The sequence below is a fragment of the Onychostruthus taczanowskii genome, unplaced genomic scaffold (genome assembly GCF_017590055.1).
Source record: "Onychostruthus taczanowskii isolate IOZ18803 unplaced genomic scaffold, ASM1759005v1 scaffold95, whole genome shotgun sequence".
Classification (NCBI taxonomy): domain Eukaryota; kingdom Metazoa; phylum Chordata; class Aves; order Passeriformes; family Passeridae; genus Onychostruthus; species Onychostruthus taczanowskii.
This window is the reverse complement of record NW_024507546.1, coordinates 680277-700743: the sequence shown is the minus strand read 5'-3', so window position 1 is coordinate 700743 and position 20467 is coordinate 680277. Positions and strand designations below refer to the sequence as shown.

Sequence of the window (20467 nt, the reverse complement as noted above, 5' to 3'; positions counted from 1 at the left end):
AAGCAAAGCCATAGGCAACTTTTAGGAAAGGGCTGTAATAACGCTTTTGGTTTAGTTGCAAAGATCAGGCCACACTTGCTTAAACGGATGTGTTAAACTTTACACAGGTAAGTGTCTATTCTGTGACTGCCAAAAGAAAGACCTCCCCTTTATTTTTGCCAAAGGTAAACATGTATCTAGCATGAAAACAGCATATTCAACACTTGTGCCAGATGGGAACTTTTATAAGAAATTTGGGCTTTGTTTTGTTTGCATGGGTGAAATACTGCGTTTGTATTTTCACAAATTAGAAGATTCCTTTCTTTCTAGGAAGTTGTCTGAGATGTGTGCGTGGAAAGAGGATTTCCATTTTTTGGTGGTGTTATGTTGCTGTCTTCATCAGGCTGAGATCCCTTATGGCAAAGAGGCACTCAGACTTCATCTTGAGCCCTACCTGCCACTCACCCCTTCCTTTTGCAGACATTACTGGTTCCGGAAGTCACATTATGTCACACAGTGGGGAAACTGTGCCTGAAAACTAGCCAGATAAGAAAGGGGGGAAAATATAAAGTTAATTTTCACCGTGTAGACACACAAACATTAATGCTGGACAAAATTAATGAAAAGAGCCAACAAAAAAAACCAACCAAACAAAAACATAACCAAAACCAACTAAAAAACAAACAAACAAAAAAGCCCACTCCACCCCCAGACAGCAGAAATACCAGGTGGACAAGAATGATATTTTAAAGTATTTGTAAAGTTACATTTAAAAAGATAATAGATGGATACCCTCAGGGATGCAGAGCAGATAGCTTCTACACTCCAGGACATGCACTTGCTCTGTCCTGAACAGATTGCTTCAATCCCAAAGTTTTTTGACTGGGAAAAGCCAGGCAAGAATTAAAGCTAAAAAGAACCCTAAAAGCAGCCAGGGAAAGCTACACTCCTCCCCCTGTACCAAAGTTCTACTTGAAAATGGGGAAAATGTACTCTTTCAGCCTCTCCCAGATATAATTCCCTCCCAACACAGAAAGGGTCATTTCTCCCCACAAAGTAATGCTGGAGGGTTATGTTCTCCCAAGGACACTGCATGAGCACCAGAACAACTTCCAGCAGAAGGAGGGGTACAGAGCCAAATCTGAAATATGAGAGCAGAGGGAAAAAAAGTCTGGTAAGAAAAAAAAAAGGACTGAAAGAGATTTTGGTCTTGTGTCCACTCCCAGTAGAAAACCATCAAGGCATTTTCAATTTACTGCCATCCATTCTCCATGAAAAGCTGTGCTCTCCTAGGAAGTCCTTAGCACTCTCTCAGGCTTTGGTGTACTCCTACAACCAAAGCTGATGGCCACGAGCAGCTGAAGGAACAGCACCTTCATGTCTAGGAACTCAGTCCAAGATCTCAAATGAAGCAGGTTGGCTTCCACAAGATGCCAAGCACCAACGAAGTTCCTTTAGCCAAAAGCAACTTCAGAAACCAGAATCAACTCACTGCTTAAGGTATCCACATTTAATGGGTCCAGTGAAAACAAACCACCAAGGGAGAGACAGCAGAAGCTGTCAGAAGCAGAGCCAACAGCACTACTCTGGAATAGACACCCAACCCATTCATTCAACCCTTATCTTCTGCAAGAAGAAATCTGAAGATATCTGGGAGAAAATGGCACTTCAGTTTACAGCCTCCTACAAGATCTACCTCTGGATCCCACCTCCGCATCTAACCCTGAAAACTTTATCAAGCAGAACACTCGTCACTACTGCAGCTCAAGCTAGCACGTTTTACAAGTGACCAGCTTTCCATTCCTCTGCCAAATTTCTTCCACCTCTTCCACGTGGTTTGGCACTTCCATTTGTAGGTAGGTAAGTGAATGAACCCCTTAGTTATCTGCCATGCCAGTTTCACCTGCTTCAGCTTCCTGCTCTCCCCATATCCTTTGCACAGAGTAATGATAAGGTCACCACCACCACCACAAGTAATCTACTGTGCAAATATGAGAACATTTTATGCTATTTGTTCTTCTGGACATGCCATGAGAAGTACAGAGTAAGAGACTCACTTCTAAAGGCACTGATGGCAGGTGAGCAGCAGCAAGGCTCCGTTTTCCACAGCTGACAGGACAGAGCTCAACAGCCAAACTCCAGGGAAATGGAAAGGAGGCTACAGATATGACTTGCATTTCAAAAAAAGCAACTATTTTGCTTGTGGAACATGATTCTACAGGAAGAACAAGCCAAGATAAATGGTTCTGCAGACCACAAAAAGTGCACTTGCCTCATTGCTGCAGTTGCCCAAATGTCACCCAGAAAGACAAGGAAAACCCTGAAAAACACTTACATGCAGCAACTCTACTTGCAACACACACATTGAGAGTTTGCTAGCAACTACCAGAGGACCAATGGAGGGACAGGCCATACTCCAAACCAGAAGCTTTACCCTAAACACTCAACACAGAGTTTTCAGTGTATCATATCCCGAGGTTGGTCATGTCCAGCTCTACATTTCCTGTGTCCTCCCTGCACTCAGGGCAGTAAAGCAGTGTATTAGAACTGAGATGAAAGATCTGTGTAAGTAAAAGCTACAAAAATATAAGGGAGTTTTCTCAGTGGTTTCCAGACATGTCATATGAGGGAAATTATTTTACTTGTTGCTTTGAGCAGCAGAAGTATTTACCAAGACAAGTACTTCAGTGAAAAGCACTATAGACCTCGCAGTAAAAGCCTGGAACTCAGCCCACAACCAGATAAAAGCCAGTCCATGAAGGGAAGGTACAGTGGAGATAGTGGCTGCCATAAAAGCATTCAGATGTTTAACTCTGCTGGGTTTAAGTAAGAAATAGGCCCAGCATTTCCTAATGGAGCCGCTGAAGACTACATAGAAAGAGTAGAGCTCTTCAACTGACTTTGCAGTCCAGTCTCCCAAGCACAGCCCTCAAGGCATATCCAAATGCAATCATGAAACAAGAGCCAGCCAAAGAATCAAATCAAAACAAGTCCAAAGCACAAGCACATTTCACAAGGTATCAAAAAGACCTGCCACTGTTTATATTCATTTACTTAGCACGCAAAGTTTCACAGGATTTGCAGTTAGAGCTTTCTGTGGTCCCTTTCAAAGCTTTTGCACTGGTAACACCAGGCCCTGTGAGCTAGAAAAGGTGGTGCTTCAGTGGTGCTGGACATCTTGAAGACTTTCAAGCTCAGTTACAGGTCAGTCCCAAACCAGGGAACGGGACACACCCCAAAACATGAGACAAAGAACTCACGCAGTGCAGGTGTAGCCAGGGGGATCTTTTCCCTCGTCTTCTTGCATCGTTCTTAATCTGTCCATGACTGCAATGGATATGGAATGGAATGGATATGGAATCACATTCCCCACAGAGAATCACTTGGCCACCTGGCCAACTACACTGCAGCATGCTAAACCACCCAACCCCCTGAAACAAGAGTGCCCATCTCCTGTGCATTCAGCACAAGAGTGAAATTCCCCAGCTCAGACAGTTTCAAATTTTTTCTGCAGCCCTAAACAAACTTCCTACTAACCACTGGATCAACAGCAAATGAAGCACTCCACTAAGGATGCCTTCCATCAAGATTCAGGGTAGTATGGCACCTATACCTAATGCCATTCACAAGAAGAAAAGTCCCTCCCTGAAAGTTACAATTTCTTTTATCAGATGGAAACAAATATATAAATTTCTCCCTCAACCATACAGCAGAGAGTGGACAATAAGGCCAGTCCCTCTCATCTTTATTACCATCTGTCTCTTTTTCTGAAAAGGGACCCACAAAAAACTCAGAAACAAAGTGAAACCCAGGAACTAGGAGAACATAATCAGAGAAACCTTCCTTGGAAGGACCTAAAAAAACTTCAGGTTGAAGCTGGACTGTTGCTGCATTAGGTTAGGTCAGGCACAACAGCTTCTTCCCTTCCACATGCAAAAATAAAACCCAGCCACAGTTTGTGTGGTAGACAGTATCAGATCTGCTTCACAGGCAGCACATCTGGTTTGCTGGCACGGCAGGGCCATTTTGCAGCACGACATCCTGGATGTAATTAAAATCCAGTTTCCCCATGATATGGCTCCATTACACAAACTTATTTAATTACCTAATTTCATCACCTATCCCTCCAGTTTCAGAGAACAACAAGGGAAGTAGCAGGAAGAGCCAGCAGATCAATACCTGGCTCAAAGTCTGCTTAGGGTCTTGAATTTTGTTTTTTTGATTTTTTTTGATCATGGATCAGTTTGCATGACACAAAGCCTGATGGTGACAGATGGGATACATCTGTCTCAAAGGGGGACAAAGTCTCTTGGGAGGAAACTCTGAAGGGCAAATGGGTTCAGAAAGGTTGAACATTCTTCAGGAAAAGAGTTTATCACCTTGGAAGGAGGGCAGGCAACTCAGGAGGACTACAAGGATGCCATGAGGTTATGCAGTGAGAAAATTAAGGGGGTCAAAGCCCAACTAGAACTTAATCTGGTTACTGCTGTAAAGGACAATAAAAAAATGTTTCCACAAATGCATCTGCATCTGCTAAGGAAAATCCCCACCTTTTATTGCATGCAATGGCAACACATAGTGAAAAAGGCTGAAGACAAGGCAGAGGTACTCATGCCTTCTCTGCCTCACTCTTAACAGTCAGACTGGTTGTTCTCCTTGTACCCAGTCCCTGAGCTGGAAGACAGGGACAGGGAACAGATCAAATCCTGGAATCAGTTTTGAGCCCATCATTGCAGAAAAGACATTGAATGTGTCCAGAGAAGGGAAAGGAGCTGGGCAAGGGTCTCAAGCACCAGGAGCAGCTGGGGTGTTGGGACGGAGGGTGTCAGCCTGGAGAAAAGGAGGCTCAGGGGGGACCTCCTGGCTCTGCACTACTCCCTGACAGGAGGGGACAGCTGGGGGGGATTGGGCTCTGCTCCCAGGGAACAAATGATGAAAAAGAAAAAGAGAAAATGGCCTCAGGTTGTGCCAGAGGAGGTTCAGGTTGGATATGAGGAAAAATTTCTTCACTGAAAGGGCTGTCAAGTACTGGAACAGGCTCCCTAGGAAGTGTTGGGGGTCATCATTGCTTGAGGTACCTACAAGATTTGTATATGTGGTACTTGGGAACATGATTTACGGATGGACTTGGCAGTGCTGGGGGAACAATTGGACTTTATGATCTTTTGCAACTTAACTCCAGAATTCTAAACAGAGCATCAAGATTCCTGTCAGACCAAATTCTGTAGAGTTACCATGCCTAAATTTCCAGTGGAACCAATTCCCTGTAACAATACTGGGAGCCATACATGGGAAAGAAGGCAAATAGGAATCCTGAGGTACAATTTCATAAGCCTGCTCCTGTGGGAGAATGTTAAGTGGGAAGTGCAAGCAGTTACTTTTTCCTATAATTTTTGAAGAAAATCCTGTCAGTTTTGCAAAGCCTCCAGATCCATCTGCTGGACTAGGCAAGCCAGAGAGTAAACAACACTATTCTATTTTAAAATGACAGAAGTGCCTGCATCTGTTTAATGCACAAATGCATGCATCTGCCAAACAGACCTAGTAGAGCAACACTTTCTGAGGATTACACATTCTTCTATTTAAAGGCACTAAAGGAGACACGACACCATGCCTCTATACAGACATCTCCTCATCCAGCTCTCAGTCTCCTTCCTTACTCCAAATAAACTGTGTATGCAACCATCCCACAGCTAATTAAAAATTAGCAGTAAGGCCATATGGCAGTTATAATGGAAAATACACTATTTCTTTTTTCAGTGGATTTCATTACGATTCAACCACACAACAAAAGAAGTACTAAAGAAAGAACTGGGATTCCAGGAGCCAGACCAGTTTGCTTATTTTATAACCAACATGCAGCATACATTGAAAAGAGTTTTTATAAAAATCTCTATCTGATTGCCAGACAGGCCTTGGGGATTATAAAGAAACCTTTTTTGACCTGGAGAAACAATCATTCAGAGGCAGAACTGAATTCCCAGTCTTCTCACCATCAGAAAAGCCAAAATGAGAGTCTCATCCCATGTCCTCCCCTCTCCGCGTAAGGCCTCTGGAAAGAGACGGGTCTGCAGAGTGCAAGGAAACAAATCAGTGTACAGGATTTATAATTAGGAGCCCCATTGTTCCTCCAGGAGGAAGTGACAGTGATTTAAGGGCCCGGAGTATACAGATCCACTGCTCCCAGGATGTGCTGCCAGGTGTGCCTGTTCTCTCCACATCTGGTTTTCAGAGCAAGGCTTCACCGGATTCAAATAACAAAAGGCTGACACCACGTGTTTTCCATCATCCTGTTGCAGCCAAACTAGACATACACAACAGAAGTCACAAATCTCAGGTTGCAGCTTTCTACTTGGCCATCAGAAGAGTACAAATTAGGGAATCTACACCTGAGCACAATATGCTTCACCCTGGAGAGATCACAGATCACTGGTCTATTAGCTGTGCAACACAGAGGTTTCTGTTGTCCTTTCCCCCACTCCCAAAGTCAAACAGGGTTTGCTTACACACAATTGCTGGTTTAGACCCCCTGCCCACAGCCACCGAGCAGCCTTTCCTAAGCAGAGCTCCAGCATCCAGGTTCAGGAACTTCTCCTGAAGGCAGCCTGGCAGAACCCCTAGATAAGCAGTGCTGTCCTACTGGTCACACTCCTCATCATGCCCTTCCACCTCCATCCTCCTCACAACAATTCACACCTCCCTCAGCAGGGCACAGGTGCTGACGCCTATGACAGCAACCAGAGACAGGTATGCTATAGCTACCACAGAAGACCCTGAGATGGAAGTGACTCACAAAGCATCAAAGTCTTACTCTGGCCCTGCACAGACATCCCAACAATCCCACCCTTTGGACAGTGCCTCAGAGCATTGTCCAAACTCTCCTGGAGCTCTGGCAGCCTTGGGGCTGTGACCATTCCCTGGGGAGCCTGTTCAGTATCCCACCACCCTCTGGGGGAAGAAAATTTCCTAAACTCCAACCTAATCCTTCCCTGACACAGCTCCAGCCATTCCCTGGGTCCTGTCCCTGGTCACACAGAGCAGAGATGAGGGCCTGCTCCTCTGCTGCCCCTAAAGAGGAGCTGCAGCCCCTGGTGAGCTCTGCCCTCAGTCTCCTCCACTTGAAAAGACCCAGTGCCCTCAGCTGCTCCTCATGTGGCTTCCCCTCAAGGCCCTGCACCTCTTGTAGCCCTTCTCTGGACACAAGGCCTCCACCAGACAAATCAAGGGCCAGTCCACACTATCCCTTGTGAGTGAGAGTTAACAACTCAGTTAGTTGGGCTGTGCCCTGAGCAGAAAAGCTGAGCTTCATCAGTGACAGTGCACGTCCACAGCACATCTCACAGAGCAGGCAGTGGGTGTACGAGGGTGGGGATAAGCAACTACCAAGGTCACCATGCAGAAGAGCTCAAGGTTGGGCAGAGTAAGGCATGTGGATATTCTGCTGAGAGCTCAGCATGTGGATGTTCTGCTGAGAGCTCAGCAGAACAGAGCCTGTGCCATCAGCCTCATCCTGACACTGGCACAGATCAGATCATTCTCTGGAGCCACCTCCATGACCTTAAGGTATTTGCTTCTCTGACAAAATACCTGGATCCTGTTAGTTCAAAGAACCTGGAGATGCGCTGAAGTTACAAATGGTCTAATGATCAGAGGTCAGCACAAGGAGGAGCCTTTGAGAAACATGGTCAATTTCCTTTCCTTCTTCCTTGCTGACCAAAGGGCTCCTTCCAGGTCTCCTGAAAGGGCTGAGAGGAGCTGGAGGGCTGCAAAGAGAACAAGACTCCAGGGCTGAGAAGGCACACACAGCCCCTCCTGCACTGCAGTAGTAACAAGGATCACAAACCAATGGTGGTACAGGTGAGGCAGAAAACTCCTTCTCCTTGTGATACACGCCAGTGTCTCTGTATGGTCACATTCCCCTTTGAGACATCATATCCCAGGAACCCTGACAGAGACAACCTCAGGAATCTTGCAGGCTGAGATTTCTAGTGATTTGCCCGAGAGATTTGTACACTTGACTGGCTGCATTTGAAAGCTGACAGCAATTTGGCATCCAAATCCCACATGGGCAGCTCTAAACTAGCAGCTCTGCTGGACTTCAACAGATACAAACCTGAATCTCCTCAGCTGTGACGGTGAAACTTGTGTGCACAAGGCACAAACACCAAAGCTCCTTCCAGCTGAACAGCAAAGCTGTGGCTGCTGAAACACCAATTCCTGCAACCAGCAGACTCTGCCTTGTCCTGGGTTTGCCTCAGACCACATAAGCCTGGATCCCTCAGCAGCAAGTTGTTCTGACATGCTTTTGCAATGAAAAAAGTTTGCCAGCTAATCTCCCAAATCTCCTAACATCAAAGGACAATCCAAAGCTCAAAGCAGTGCATTGCAAAACTCCACCAGCTCCATCTGTTCTCAGATCCGCTGGCCTGTAACAGTCCTTGAAGTACATAAAAAGGCATTTAGCACTGTTATACATAACTATACTCTTTCTTCTGGACTGCCCTGTTGCCAGTGTGCACATCAGTAGGATGCATGTATATTAATGAAGTGATCTACGTATCCCAACTCTTACAAACATGAGCACATAATCAGTAGGATTAATGTATTTATGATAATGCACTGCAGAAGACAGGCTGATGTCCCTGCACAGATTCACCAGTGAAATCAGGAGTCTCTCCTTCATACAGGCTTTTCGTGAGTTGTGACTTTGCAGCTCCCCCCATTCCCATCAAGTCCATGTGCAGCTCTGCAATGCATCAGAGTCTCACAGGGCTCACCCACACACTCCTTGGACACAGCCAGATGCCCCCTTCTAAAAGCCTCTCTCTCCAGTGTCATAATTAGTAAATCCAAAATTAAAACAGGTATCATTGAATAACTGCTCTGAAATAAGGGTAGACTTTAGGGAGAAAAGGACTGGAATTCTGGTTTTGGAAAACTGGAAGTGTTGGTAACCACCCTGCTAAGGTTTTAGAGTGAAGTTCAACAGTATTCTTACAATGAATCTTATTTTAAAGATTGCAACTCTAGAAATAAAATGACTTTTAAATGTCTGGTTTCCTTAAAGGAAGGCAAGGCACTCCTTCAACACTACTGAAGAACTACAGAGCTATTTTGTGTGTCTTGCTGCATCCTGTCTGGAACAAAACTTGAAGCTGTAATTCCAAACTCTCTTATCTCACCAGGAGACTGTGCCTAAAGCTGTACTGGGTGAAGCATCCTAGCCTAAGTGCAGCTACAGGAGAAAAATGTGGGGGTTATGATACTGTTAAAAACACAATTCTTGTGCATGTAAAGTTCATTTCAGTTGAGACATTGGCACAAAATATATTCCCAGTACAGCTTTTGCCAGAATAGAACACAGAACCCAAACCAGCACTGCTCTACCAAGACTGCAACCAGACCTGGTCAGGCCTGATCCCTACAGAAGAAACAGCAATCAGGCTACACAGGTTCCAACTAGAAATTTAGGTCTGTTTAAATCAGTGGTAGAAAGGATAATAAATCGAGGTTGAAATATGAATCAACATGTGTTTGCACAGACTTTATATATATACACACACATCTGGAACAGTATGTAGCTTCAACATAACTACTACTACTGCAGAAAGGAATTGCAAATTCCTTTCTTAAAGAGCAAGTAATTCTACTTAACCAGCACTTATTTCATCTTCTGTGGGGGTATTTCAGCAGCAGTAGCACATCACAATGCACAGACACACTTCTCCAGCCAAGCATCCTCTCAGTCTGCAGCTAATGTACTCAAGTGAAGCAAGACAAAAGAATTAGACCACACTTTTGTATTTGTCTCTCCATCTGCCTAAAAATTCACTGTCACATCCTGTGAGTGCAGAAAGTAAATTAAGAAGGGGGTGAGACACCGTCAGGACATCTCACTGTAACACCAAGACAGGGATCCCAAGAACAGCACTTCAGCCTCCCTTGATGCACAAAACCTTCCCTTTATTCAGCTCCTGTTGCAATTATCCTGCCCTCTGCAGTGCCATCCTCTCTTTCACTCCCCTCTCCTACTGATTTCATCAGGCACAAATGAATGGCACTTTTCCAGGGCAGTTTCCTCACCCCTGCACCCACCCTCCATCATGTCACTGGGACACAGCACTAAGCAATTGACTCTGTTTTATTTCTCTCACTGACTCCCCCATACTGGCTGCACACACAGAGAGATACAGTAACAGAAAGCTTATTTAGCCAAACACCTGCCACCCAGATCTTCCATACAGCGTGTCATGAGGAAAAGAAAACCAAGCTTTGCAACGAGGCTGGGAGTGAAACTTGCAGCAAAGCCCCCTCCTTTATTTCAGTACAGCAGCATCACTCTGACAAACAGAAAAGGGCTGATTTTTCAATTTCCTTTTGCAGATTAAGCTGAAATGCAGTACTACCTGAACCAGTATATTTTACAAAATCTGAAAATAAGCTAAGGAAGCTAAGGAATCATCTGGCTTAGAAAACATATCTTCTATGGGCCCTGCCAGCATCCTAACAGTTTTCTAAGGTATTTAAAGCAGATTTTGGAGCTCTTGAACAGGTGGCACATTTTGAAAGACCAAAATCACAGAATCATTGAATGGTTTGGGTTGCAAGAGACCTTAAAGATCATCTCATTCCATGTCCCTGGCATGGGAAGGGACACCTTCCAGTAGCCCAGGTTTCTCAGAGCCCCATCCAACCTGGCCTTGGACAGTGCCAGGGAAGGGGCAGCCACAGCTTCTCTGGGCACCCTGTGCCAGGGCCTCACCACTCTCATGGTGAAAAATTTCTTCCTAATGCCTAATGTAACCCTCAGATATGCCAAGACAGAGCCGTGGAACAGTAAACATCAAGCAAATTTAGATATTTGCAGATTTCCACGTGGCCTAAATGGGGAACAGGGAGAGAAGTAAAAACCAAAGCAGTTGCAGAGCACAGGAACTGACACATCCCACTTTTCTAAGGATGTGCATCATGACTGATTGTAACATTAGGAACATTCATCTCCCTCCATGCTATCCCATGGCCTTTCCCTTCTCTGGCCAAACCCCTCTCCTGTGGGCTCCCTAGTACTATCATGGTATGGCTGAGTTCATCTGCTGGTTTTCCTGCTGCAGAGCTCCACTGAAGTGTTCCTATACTCACTGGTGACCCATTTTGACATAGCCTGCAGGCGTTAATAATCAGCAAGACTTTTCTCCCTGGAGCATTTTTACCCAAACTAGGGGTTAAAAATATTCCTGGGAAGGAAGAGGAAGGGAGGAGCCAGACACTGAGATCACTCACTAGCCTTCCATAGGAAACAAGGGTAAAAACGGCTTCCCCACGAGCTGCTCTTTCTCTCAAGTCAAGGCTGCCTAAAAACTCTCCCCAAAAATACATTGCAGCAAGTTATGAAGTAATTAACCAATTTTTTTTTAATTTAGATGCTCATTGTTAACAGCCGCACATCATGATTATTTACAACCCGTGATTAAAGAAATGAAAACCACAAATGAGAACTTTTTCAGTATCATTACAGCTAGCTTTGAGCTCTGTGGCTCAGAAGTTGTGCACAAAAGGGAAAAGGATTGATATAAGTGGATTTTAGCTCTCACACAGACCCGGTTAAAGGTCACTGTATGAGCACAGCTGGGGCAGTGACAGCTGCAATACACAGGCAGGGAGTGAAAGCAAGCAGAAGGTATAAAGAGCCCTCAGGCTGGAGCTTTTGGAGCTGATGGAGGCAGAGGAGGCAAGGATGATTTCAGGCTGTGGCAGCGTCAACATTCTCATTTGCCCTGGAGAGGACAGGATTTACTCTGGGAAGATCGTTCTGACCTCTGCTGGTCCCCTCAGGCAAACCAAGCAGAAACCTGGAGGCAGGCCAGGAATTCCCAAGGGCTGAGCACATGGGGAAACGCTGACCACCTCTGCTCCTACCAACTCATTCAACGAACGCTACTCATATGACCTCCTTCCAGTTTACTTCTGCTCCACGCTCACATTAAAAAAAAAAAAAAATTAGTTTCTAGCCCTGAAATTTGCTCCTGGGGCTGCCCAGGTCCTTCCACAAGCCATGTTCCAGCCTCACCCCCCCTGGTGCAGACCCCCCAGCTCATCACTCTTACCCCTTGGCCCACTCTCATTGCACAGGCATGGCTGGGACAGCCTCCACAAACGGAAAAAAGCCATTTCCCTTCACAACAAAGGGGCTGGGCCCCTGCAGCACTAGGGAATGTCACACCTGAGTGGCTCCTCAGGCTTGCAGACAGTGGCATTTCAGACTGGACAGAAAGCTCTCACAAAAAGCTGCCCCTTGTGTTGCAGCTTCCCCCCATCACAACCAACAGAAGCAGGGCTGGGAGGCATCAGTGTGGTTCCCCGCTAAGTACCAGGCACAGGGACCAGAAGAGGCCCTTCCATTTCCACCAGGAGCTGTGGCCACACAAGTAGGTAAAACCACAGGCAAATTCAGCAAAACCAGTGGGTGGCCCCTGCTGGAAGTGGTCACCTCAAGAATATGGCCTAGTGATGCTGAAATGCCTAAGAAGGGAAGCTGCCAACCTGTTTCAGCTTTGAAGCCACCTTTGACATGCACTTTTTTGGAGCACGTGCTTGGCCTCCGTGCCAGAGATGAGTTTTTTACACCATCTTCCTTTGGAAGCAAATGAGATCATCTCAGGAAGGCACAACTGCTTGTGCTGCTCCTCAGTAGAACCGCGTCAGGGAAACTTGATTAAAAATAGATAATAAAGGAAACGCCAGTAAGCCACACCAAAACAGGCAGCAGAAGGAAAGGGAAGCAATTTCCTTGAACCAGGTTTCAAGGCCAAATATTGTGTTTTTAAAAATTAAAAAGCTGTCTTCTGAATGTTGCTGGCAATTCATAGACTCAATATAGGCAAAACATGCTCAACAGCCAGCTGAAAGGAGGCTAAAACTTGAATTACATCCCTACCCTACACACAGGGGACAATGGGACAAAACCAAGGCCAGTTTTAACCAGCCATCAAATCACAGTTGTGTTAAGCCATAGGGTGAGGACACACACATTTCCTGCTGGCAGATGCCAGGAGTCTGGGGATAACACGGACGCAGCTTCTCCACAGAAGCCAGTACTGGTGAGTCAGGGAAGCTGCAGGGAACAGCACACACCATCGCCAGAGGACACTGCACTCAGAGGAAGGGCACACTTTGAGCATTCAGGTCTGGGCCAGCTTTATCAAGTCCAGCAATGAGACACCTCCCTTTTTCAACAGCAACAAGGCTGCTATCTGCACAGCCCTGGCAAGGGCCGGCGACTCTGGGGACGCCTCACAAATGTGCCCATGCCCCAGGTCAGGGTGTGAAACGGGCTGAGCTCCCCAGCATAGGTGCTGGTCCATTGGGCTCGTGCTGGGGAGCTTCTCCAGGCTCTCTGTAGTGAAGGGAAGGCTCTTGCCTCCCTGCCCAGGTAGGGCCAGCAGTGACATCCCACACGGACACACTCGTACAGCCATGGGGGGCTGTGTGTGCCCATTCAGAATCCTTCAGAGTGAGGTGGGTGGGATGGGTGTGTCTGGTCTCTGGGCACAGTGCCTAAGCCAACATAAAGACTATGGATGAAGCAGGCCTACGCCAACATAAAGACTATGGATGAAGCAGACCTGGAATTAAACATGGGCGGATTTAATCATTCCCAGTCCTCAACTCTCAGACCACAAGAAAACGACAGCCACAGTCTCGCTGGTCACCAGGATTTTATTTTATAGCACGAAACGGGTGCTGGGCTTACCTTCCCGGACATGCGACATGGGCTGATGTCCCGCCCTCTATCACTTGTCTCCCCCGTCGCTGCCAGCCTCCCCCCACTGCTATCAGCCGCTCCCCATCGCTGCCATCCATCTCCCATGATTCCAGTCTCCTCCATCCCGGCCAGCCGCTCCCCATCGCTCCAGCCGCCCCCCACGCCCGTCCCCAGCCGCGTTGTGGCTCTCGAGGGCAGGCACGGCCCCTCCGCGGGGCCGCCGAACAAAGCGCGGCTCGGAGGCTCCGCCGCTGCTCCCGCGGAGGAACGGGACGGGATGGGGCGGAACGGAACGGCGGAGTGGCCGCGAGTCACGCCGGCCCCGAGCACGTTGCTTCCTTCCCCCGCGCCGGCGAACTCACCCTCCTTGGCTTTCTTCTTCCTGGCCAGGGTCCCGCCGAGCTTGCCCAGGAAAGACTCTTCTTTCTTCATCCTGTGCGGCCGCAGCGTCGGGGACCGGACGGGCGCGGCGGACATCGGCTCTGCCGGTGGCTCGCCGTCGGAGCCCGCCCGGCCCTGCCCGATCCCAGTCGGCGGCTGCGGGGCCCGCCGAGCCGAACCAAGTCCGGCAACGGGGAATCACTCGCCCGAGCGAGCGGGGCGAGACCGCGGTGTGCGCTCGCAGCACTGGGGGCGGGCTGGGAGTCGCCGCGGCCACAGCGCCCTGCCACGGCCGGGAAGTCCGCGGGAGGCGGGGGCGGGCCGAGCCTCGGACACCCCCGGGTGCCGGGGGCGGGCACCGAGCCCGCCCGAGCATCACCTGCGGCCAGGTGGGCGGCGCCCTCCCGTGCACCGGACCCATGCGGGTGCCAGGAAAAATGGGTAAAAAGCATTGCGGCAAAACAATACCTCCGGTCCCACCACAGCCGGAGTGGTGTAAGGCTTGAAAGTACACAAAGATCAAATTTGAAATTACATCCTTTCTTAAGAACAATTTTCTATAGTCCACATTTTGCAACAATTGGACACAACTGGAGGCAAACGCTCAGCATGTGCCATTTGTCAGGGCACCGCAATTCCTTGCTGGCTTCATTCAGGTGTGCCGCCTGATTTTGCAGCCATGCGCCTCTTCTGTCAGACCAGCCTACCTTCTCCTCCTGGCATGTGGTCGGTCAGGTCTGACCTCTCCTTTGTGGGAGGATCGAGGAGAAGGGGTCTTAGGCTCTGTGTTTGCCAAACCACCACCTCCCAGGTGTCCCGCACTGCTGCTGCCATCAGCACGGTGTGTGTGCACAGAAACGCCCCAAACCAGACACTCGGTTGTGACCCCGCAGGGAGAGTTTTCTTATTCCGTATAATTTCACAGCAGCATGATAAGGGGGTTGTGGAATACACGTTAAAAACAGGTCCTGAGGAGTTTATAGTGTTAGGGTCTGGTCCTGTTTAAGCCCCTGAAGTGATCCCACTGATTTTAACGGGACTGCTGGGTCCCAAAGTCACATGCAACCTTTGTCTGTGCTCCTGCGAGCAGTGTCCCCGTCGGCAGCCCTTGCCCCAACAAAGGACTGCATTCAAACCAACACAGCTTGGCTCAGGAGCTGCACACCCAGCTTATGTGGGGCAGATTTGCAGGCTTGACTTGACACAGAGGCAGGACACATCCAGAGCAGAATGTAGCAGAGACAAGTTTCTGAGTTTCACTCGAGATCTAACCCCAGCTAATCCCCTCTCTTACCCAGACCCACTGTGTCCCTCACCTCCAGCTGCTTTTCTACAGTCACTTTGGCAACTAAAATAAAAACCCAACAAACAAAACCCACAATCACCCAGCCCAAGCTTTCCAGTGTGACTGAGCATGAAGTCACCCAAAGGCAAGTGCCAGCAGAAGGGAAGTGGAGGGCACACAGGACCAGGCTGGAAAGGCTCTTTTGAATGGCAGTGCACACTTCTGTGAACTTTATTGAAACTGCTCGTTTGGAACAAATAAATTTCATTTCCTGTGACAACACTGTGTTGCCTGTAGCAGAGGCTTTTAGACTGCAAATGAGAATTTACCAGGGGTATGATCAATACCAGTTACAAAACCACTTTGCAAAATTAAATAATTAGAAAGGACATCAACATCATTCTCCTGGCATAAGCCACATTAGATCTTTTACAAGTTCAAGGTCCATTTTCAGTTTATCAATAACCTGAATTCATAGAAAACCCACACATTAATGTTGATCTCCAACAGGACTAGTAGAGTGGATATTTTCATTTCATAAAATGCATACTGAAGACTTAGCTTTAAGGCAGTGTGGAAAAGGTATTTTATCCAACTTCTGGGGGGAAAAGCCCCATAAAAATCAATCCATTCTCATAGCAGATTTTTTAAAATGAAATTACAATCAGAAAATGTACAAGTGCAAACTTTGAGCAAAAAAGCAAACTGGTTAATTTACATACATGGAACAAATGGTAAATAAAACTTTACTGATTCCAGTACAGCACTCAAGATGTAACCACTTAAAAGAAAGTGTATTTTAATAATTGAAATAAAGCCACACAGATCCATTCACCTCTGACTTTGATGTCCTATCTATTTATAAAATGCTTCAATGTACAGCTAAGTAAAAAAAGCATTCAGCCTATTGCAAAGAAAAAAGGGAGATGGAGTTGTTTGAGACAATAGACAGCCCATGGCAACAAAAAGTCAAATTACACTTCAGAAACACGAAAACAAAATCTGGAGCCTTGTAAAGACTCATGAAATAAATAGGCCTCTTGTAAACAGGAAATGAAGAGCTTCCAAGCCTGCTTTGATCAGTGTTAGTGTGCAGTGATTTAACTGGCTAATGGCCACTAACAGGGACACAGCCGCTGCTGCACCAGGTCAGTGGCCTGCAGCTCAGAGCAAGCCCAGCTACATGGTTTAAGCTCTCCATAATGAATGAGATACCAGCCCTCTGCTGCCAGAAAATTCTCTCTGGTACCTTCCTCCCATTAGGGATGAGATTCCTATGTATTTCTTTAAGAATATATTCAATATTCCAATAATGAGTATATTCTCATTAAAAAACCTGCCAGAGCATAAACGTGTAATGTGAGACAATTACACTAAAAAACTATGCCGTGTTTAAAATCTGTTTTTATTTTCAGCACTGAACTGCTACCTTTAATATTTAGCTGAACACTGAAAAGTCTGAATCCACATCTGCTCATTTTCTTAAAACAGCAAATCATTGAAGTCTTGCTATAAGACCACCTGTACTGACTTTGGATATAAATTTTAAAGACAGAAGACACAGTTAATTTTTCTTCCTGGTCTGCCAGATAAATGAAAATGTGTTGGGGGTGTGACTGGTGTTTGGGTTTGGTGTGTTGTTTGGGGTTTTTGGCGGGGGGGGAGGGGGGGGCAGGGTTAATGTTATTTATTAAATACTGAGGCAGGAATGTACCACCTAACTGATGCAACTGATTTGCTTCAGGGTGCCTTCTATTATGTATTCTGTTTAACTGAAAAGCTTCTACAAAGACCATTTATCCCATGCAGACATTGACTCTGGGCTGCATTTTTTGCTTGACATGAGAAGAAAGCACAGGATACATTCAGCACAGTGTCTCATCCCAATTACAGTAAAATCACCCGACAGCATTGCAGTTGCTAACAGCGATTTAGCACTGCTCTCACAAAACACACATCCACTATCTCTACAAGTTTGCCATGATTGAGAAACTGTGAAAAAATTCTCCTGGAAAAGATTCCTACTGAATCTGTGGCTGCAAGTTCCAGCCCTCTTGAAAACAAGACAAGAATAGCAGAACTGTAGTGTACACTCAAATTCTGTACTTTTGGGATTATTATCTGACCAACTCCTTAATAGCCCCACAAAGGACTCATGGTGTTTTCTTTCCCCCTAACACCACAGTAAAAATTCACACTTTTTCATGTGAGTGCTCACCCAGCCCAGAGAAGGGAGAGCCAACCTGACCTCTGCTCACTTTTCTGTGTTTGATCACACATGGGAAAGTCTTGGGACACTTCTCTCGAAGAGCATGACAGGGACAGTTGTTTCTATACAAATGCCTGACAAAACCAGCAGGTATTTTGCAAAGGTAGGAAGTACTAAACCTTAGTTGCTACACCTCTGCAAAGACTAGCAGCCAGACATGTGAAAAAAAGGCACAGAGTGACAGCAAAGGTACTTATGCTGAAGCACGCTTCTGTATTATTGAGGTCAGCACTGGAATTTATTTTTAAAGCTTATATTTTCAAATCAAATACAGTTATGGCCTTAATATGGCAGCAAACCTGCCCCTTATACATTCTCACAGCCTCCCAGTTTCTTCTTCCACCTTCACCTAAGCCCTATAGAAACTTACTCATTACCAGTACCTGAGAACACCAGATCTTCCATAAAGAGCAATTTCAACTTTTTTCTATAAGCAGAACAGCTGGAAACCACCCACGGTCTTAGAAGTGGTGATGGAAATATTTCCCATACTTCTGATACGCTACTGCCGCCCTCTCACAGGCTTGTGGGTGCCCTGACACATCACTGAGACCCTTCAAACCTTGTTCCAAAACAATCCTCTCCTCCCCAGGCCTCCCTCAGCCCCCAGAAAGGGCTGCAAGTAGTGAATTAAGACCACAGCTGAAGGGACTCTGCCAGCCTGGTGGGACCTACAGCCTCAGCACTGCTCACATGAAACCAGGAGGCCACAAGCACATTCCAGGTATGCTGTTTGGGAACACTCCTTGCCACCTTGCTCTCCCTAACAGTGGCATGCCTGAAAAGCAAGAGCACCTTCACTACTCCACAGGTAAACCAATATCCAAAACTGTCCATTTAAACAAACACCAAGCTTCTGAATCACAGTTCTGACTGTAGGCCTTACTCCTTTTATCCTTTCAACTCTTTCCAGAAACACAACCATAAAGAACATGGATTCAGATCTGCCCAAAGCTGTTCTTCCACTGAACACTATGGAAGCTTTTACTGGAATTCTGATTCCTACCTTATCCATTTAAGTATCTGGGCCTCTGCAGCAAAATTTAAATGGAATTATATTAATCATACGATATTCCATAGAAGTAACCACATAATCCAGATTTCTCCAGAGGAATTCAGACGTACTTGCTATACTGGATAGCTTTTGTGCACTTGTGGTATGCCATGAGAAAATGTTACTTTTCAACCAAGTGCAATGCCAGTAGGAAAGCAGTGCTGCAGGTGGAGCCTCAAGGAACATGATTTTGCTCTTGTTGTCCAAGTGGACAATTCTCTGGTGAGTGGCACAGTGAGGTCTGTCAGAACATGTGCTCAAAAGATCTCTTCAGTCTTCAGCAGTTTCTTCCATTCCTCCCTTGATGCCCACAGAGCTCTCTCAAAGCTTCATTGTGGCCTGGCTGGTGTGTGGTGTGCACACTGAGTTCGGGGCTCTCCCTAGAACTGCTCAACTCAGAACACTACTGAGCCCTCTCAAGCAGCCAGCTGAGCTGAGGGTCTTGTGTCATAATAAAGTATGGCACTTGAGCAGCCTTGAGTAAAACACAGTGCGCACAAAACAGAACTCTTAAGGCAGCAGAATGCAGATAACTTTGAACTCTGAGGAAAAAACCCTAACAGTATTTTAGTATCTAAACATTCACATTAAAAATACTTTTATATGTCAAAATGTGGATAGTGCTGGAAAAAATTAATAACATTTGCTGACATTCTTAACATAGTTTCATATGTTATCTCATAACAACAAAACAATCGTCAAAAATGCTAGGTTAAATATGTACTTGCTACAGTATCTGTTAGATAAAACACACTGAAAATGTTTTTTTAGATTAAATTTTGCTATTTGAAACAGCTGACTTCTGTCATTCATACCATTTTGAACATCTGTAAGCCCAGTGCTGCTAAGGGGGAAAGGATGTTTAATCAAGCAGAGCTCTGCAAATTCAGACAGTCCAGTATGTAGCCTTCATATTTTAGAGAATTATCTACTAAACCAGATTTAGTTACTGCATTACACCAACAGCAACACATACCAATGCTAAAGCAATGTACAAAACTGTGTTCTCTTTAAAAAGGGTAGAGTTTGAGTGCTGACTTGATTGGAATGAGCTTTCATGGCAGTCCTGATATATTCAGAAAACTCAAGCAGAGCACCAGCATGTCCAAAGCTGTCTTTAGCTGAGCAGAAAAAAAATCCAGGAGTTTAACAGCTCATGTACTTATGTTCTGCTCCCCCAGAATCTTCTTTGTATTGTGATTTTAAACCTGCCTTACACTTAACAACAAAAGTGAATGTAGATACAGGGAAAGTGCACTCCAAGTTCATATTCTCACAGCATGACCACACAGATTGATACACATAAAAATAATCAGTATGCAACTACCTCCAAAGATGGTAGGACTGAAATAGTGAATAAGTCCGTCCTTATAAATTGGATTATACCCCAAGTGATAAAGTCAGAGGTGAAATTAGCATCTCAACAAGTCAGGAGAAAGGCACAAAGAGAAACCAGGTAGTTCCACACGTTTGTATGTCTGGAGTCACTTTTTGCAACTGCTACAAAAAGCTGCTTTTGCAAGACATAAATCAACAGCTTTGGTGAGAGCATTAAAACACTCAAAGTTGAGAGTCCTGAACCTTTCAAAATTCTAATTTTAGTATTTACTGTGCTAGACAGAGGACTTGAATTTTTACAGTATGCAATTCACATTTCAGGCATTTAAACAGAAATTATTTATAACCAAAATGTATTAAAATCAGAACATTTTGATTCATTTGGAACCATTAAAATGG

The 20467-nt window shown here is 45.9% G+C and overlaps 1 protein-coding gene across 3 annotated transcripts in view; it reads right to left on the bottom strand.

Annotated features, from left to right (window-relative positions):
• PARVB (parvin beta) overlaps positions 1–14414 on the bottom strand; it is a 51657-nt gene extending 37243 nt beyond the window's left edge. Inside the window, exon 1 of one of the 3 annotated variants that reach the window (XM_041426802.1) lies at positions 14104–14414. In XM_041426802.1, the coding sequence (XP_041282736.1) occupies positions 14104–14218 (115 nt within the window). In that variant the 5' untranslated portion in view covers positions 14219–14414. Of the gene's footprint in view, positions 1–2036; positions 2071–13729; positions 13749–14103 lie in introns of those variants that run through there. The other 2 variants (XM_041426804.1, XM_041426805.1) reach the window with 2 other exon arrangements.
• Positions 14415–20467: the final 6053 nt, after the last annotated feature.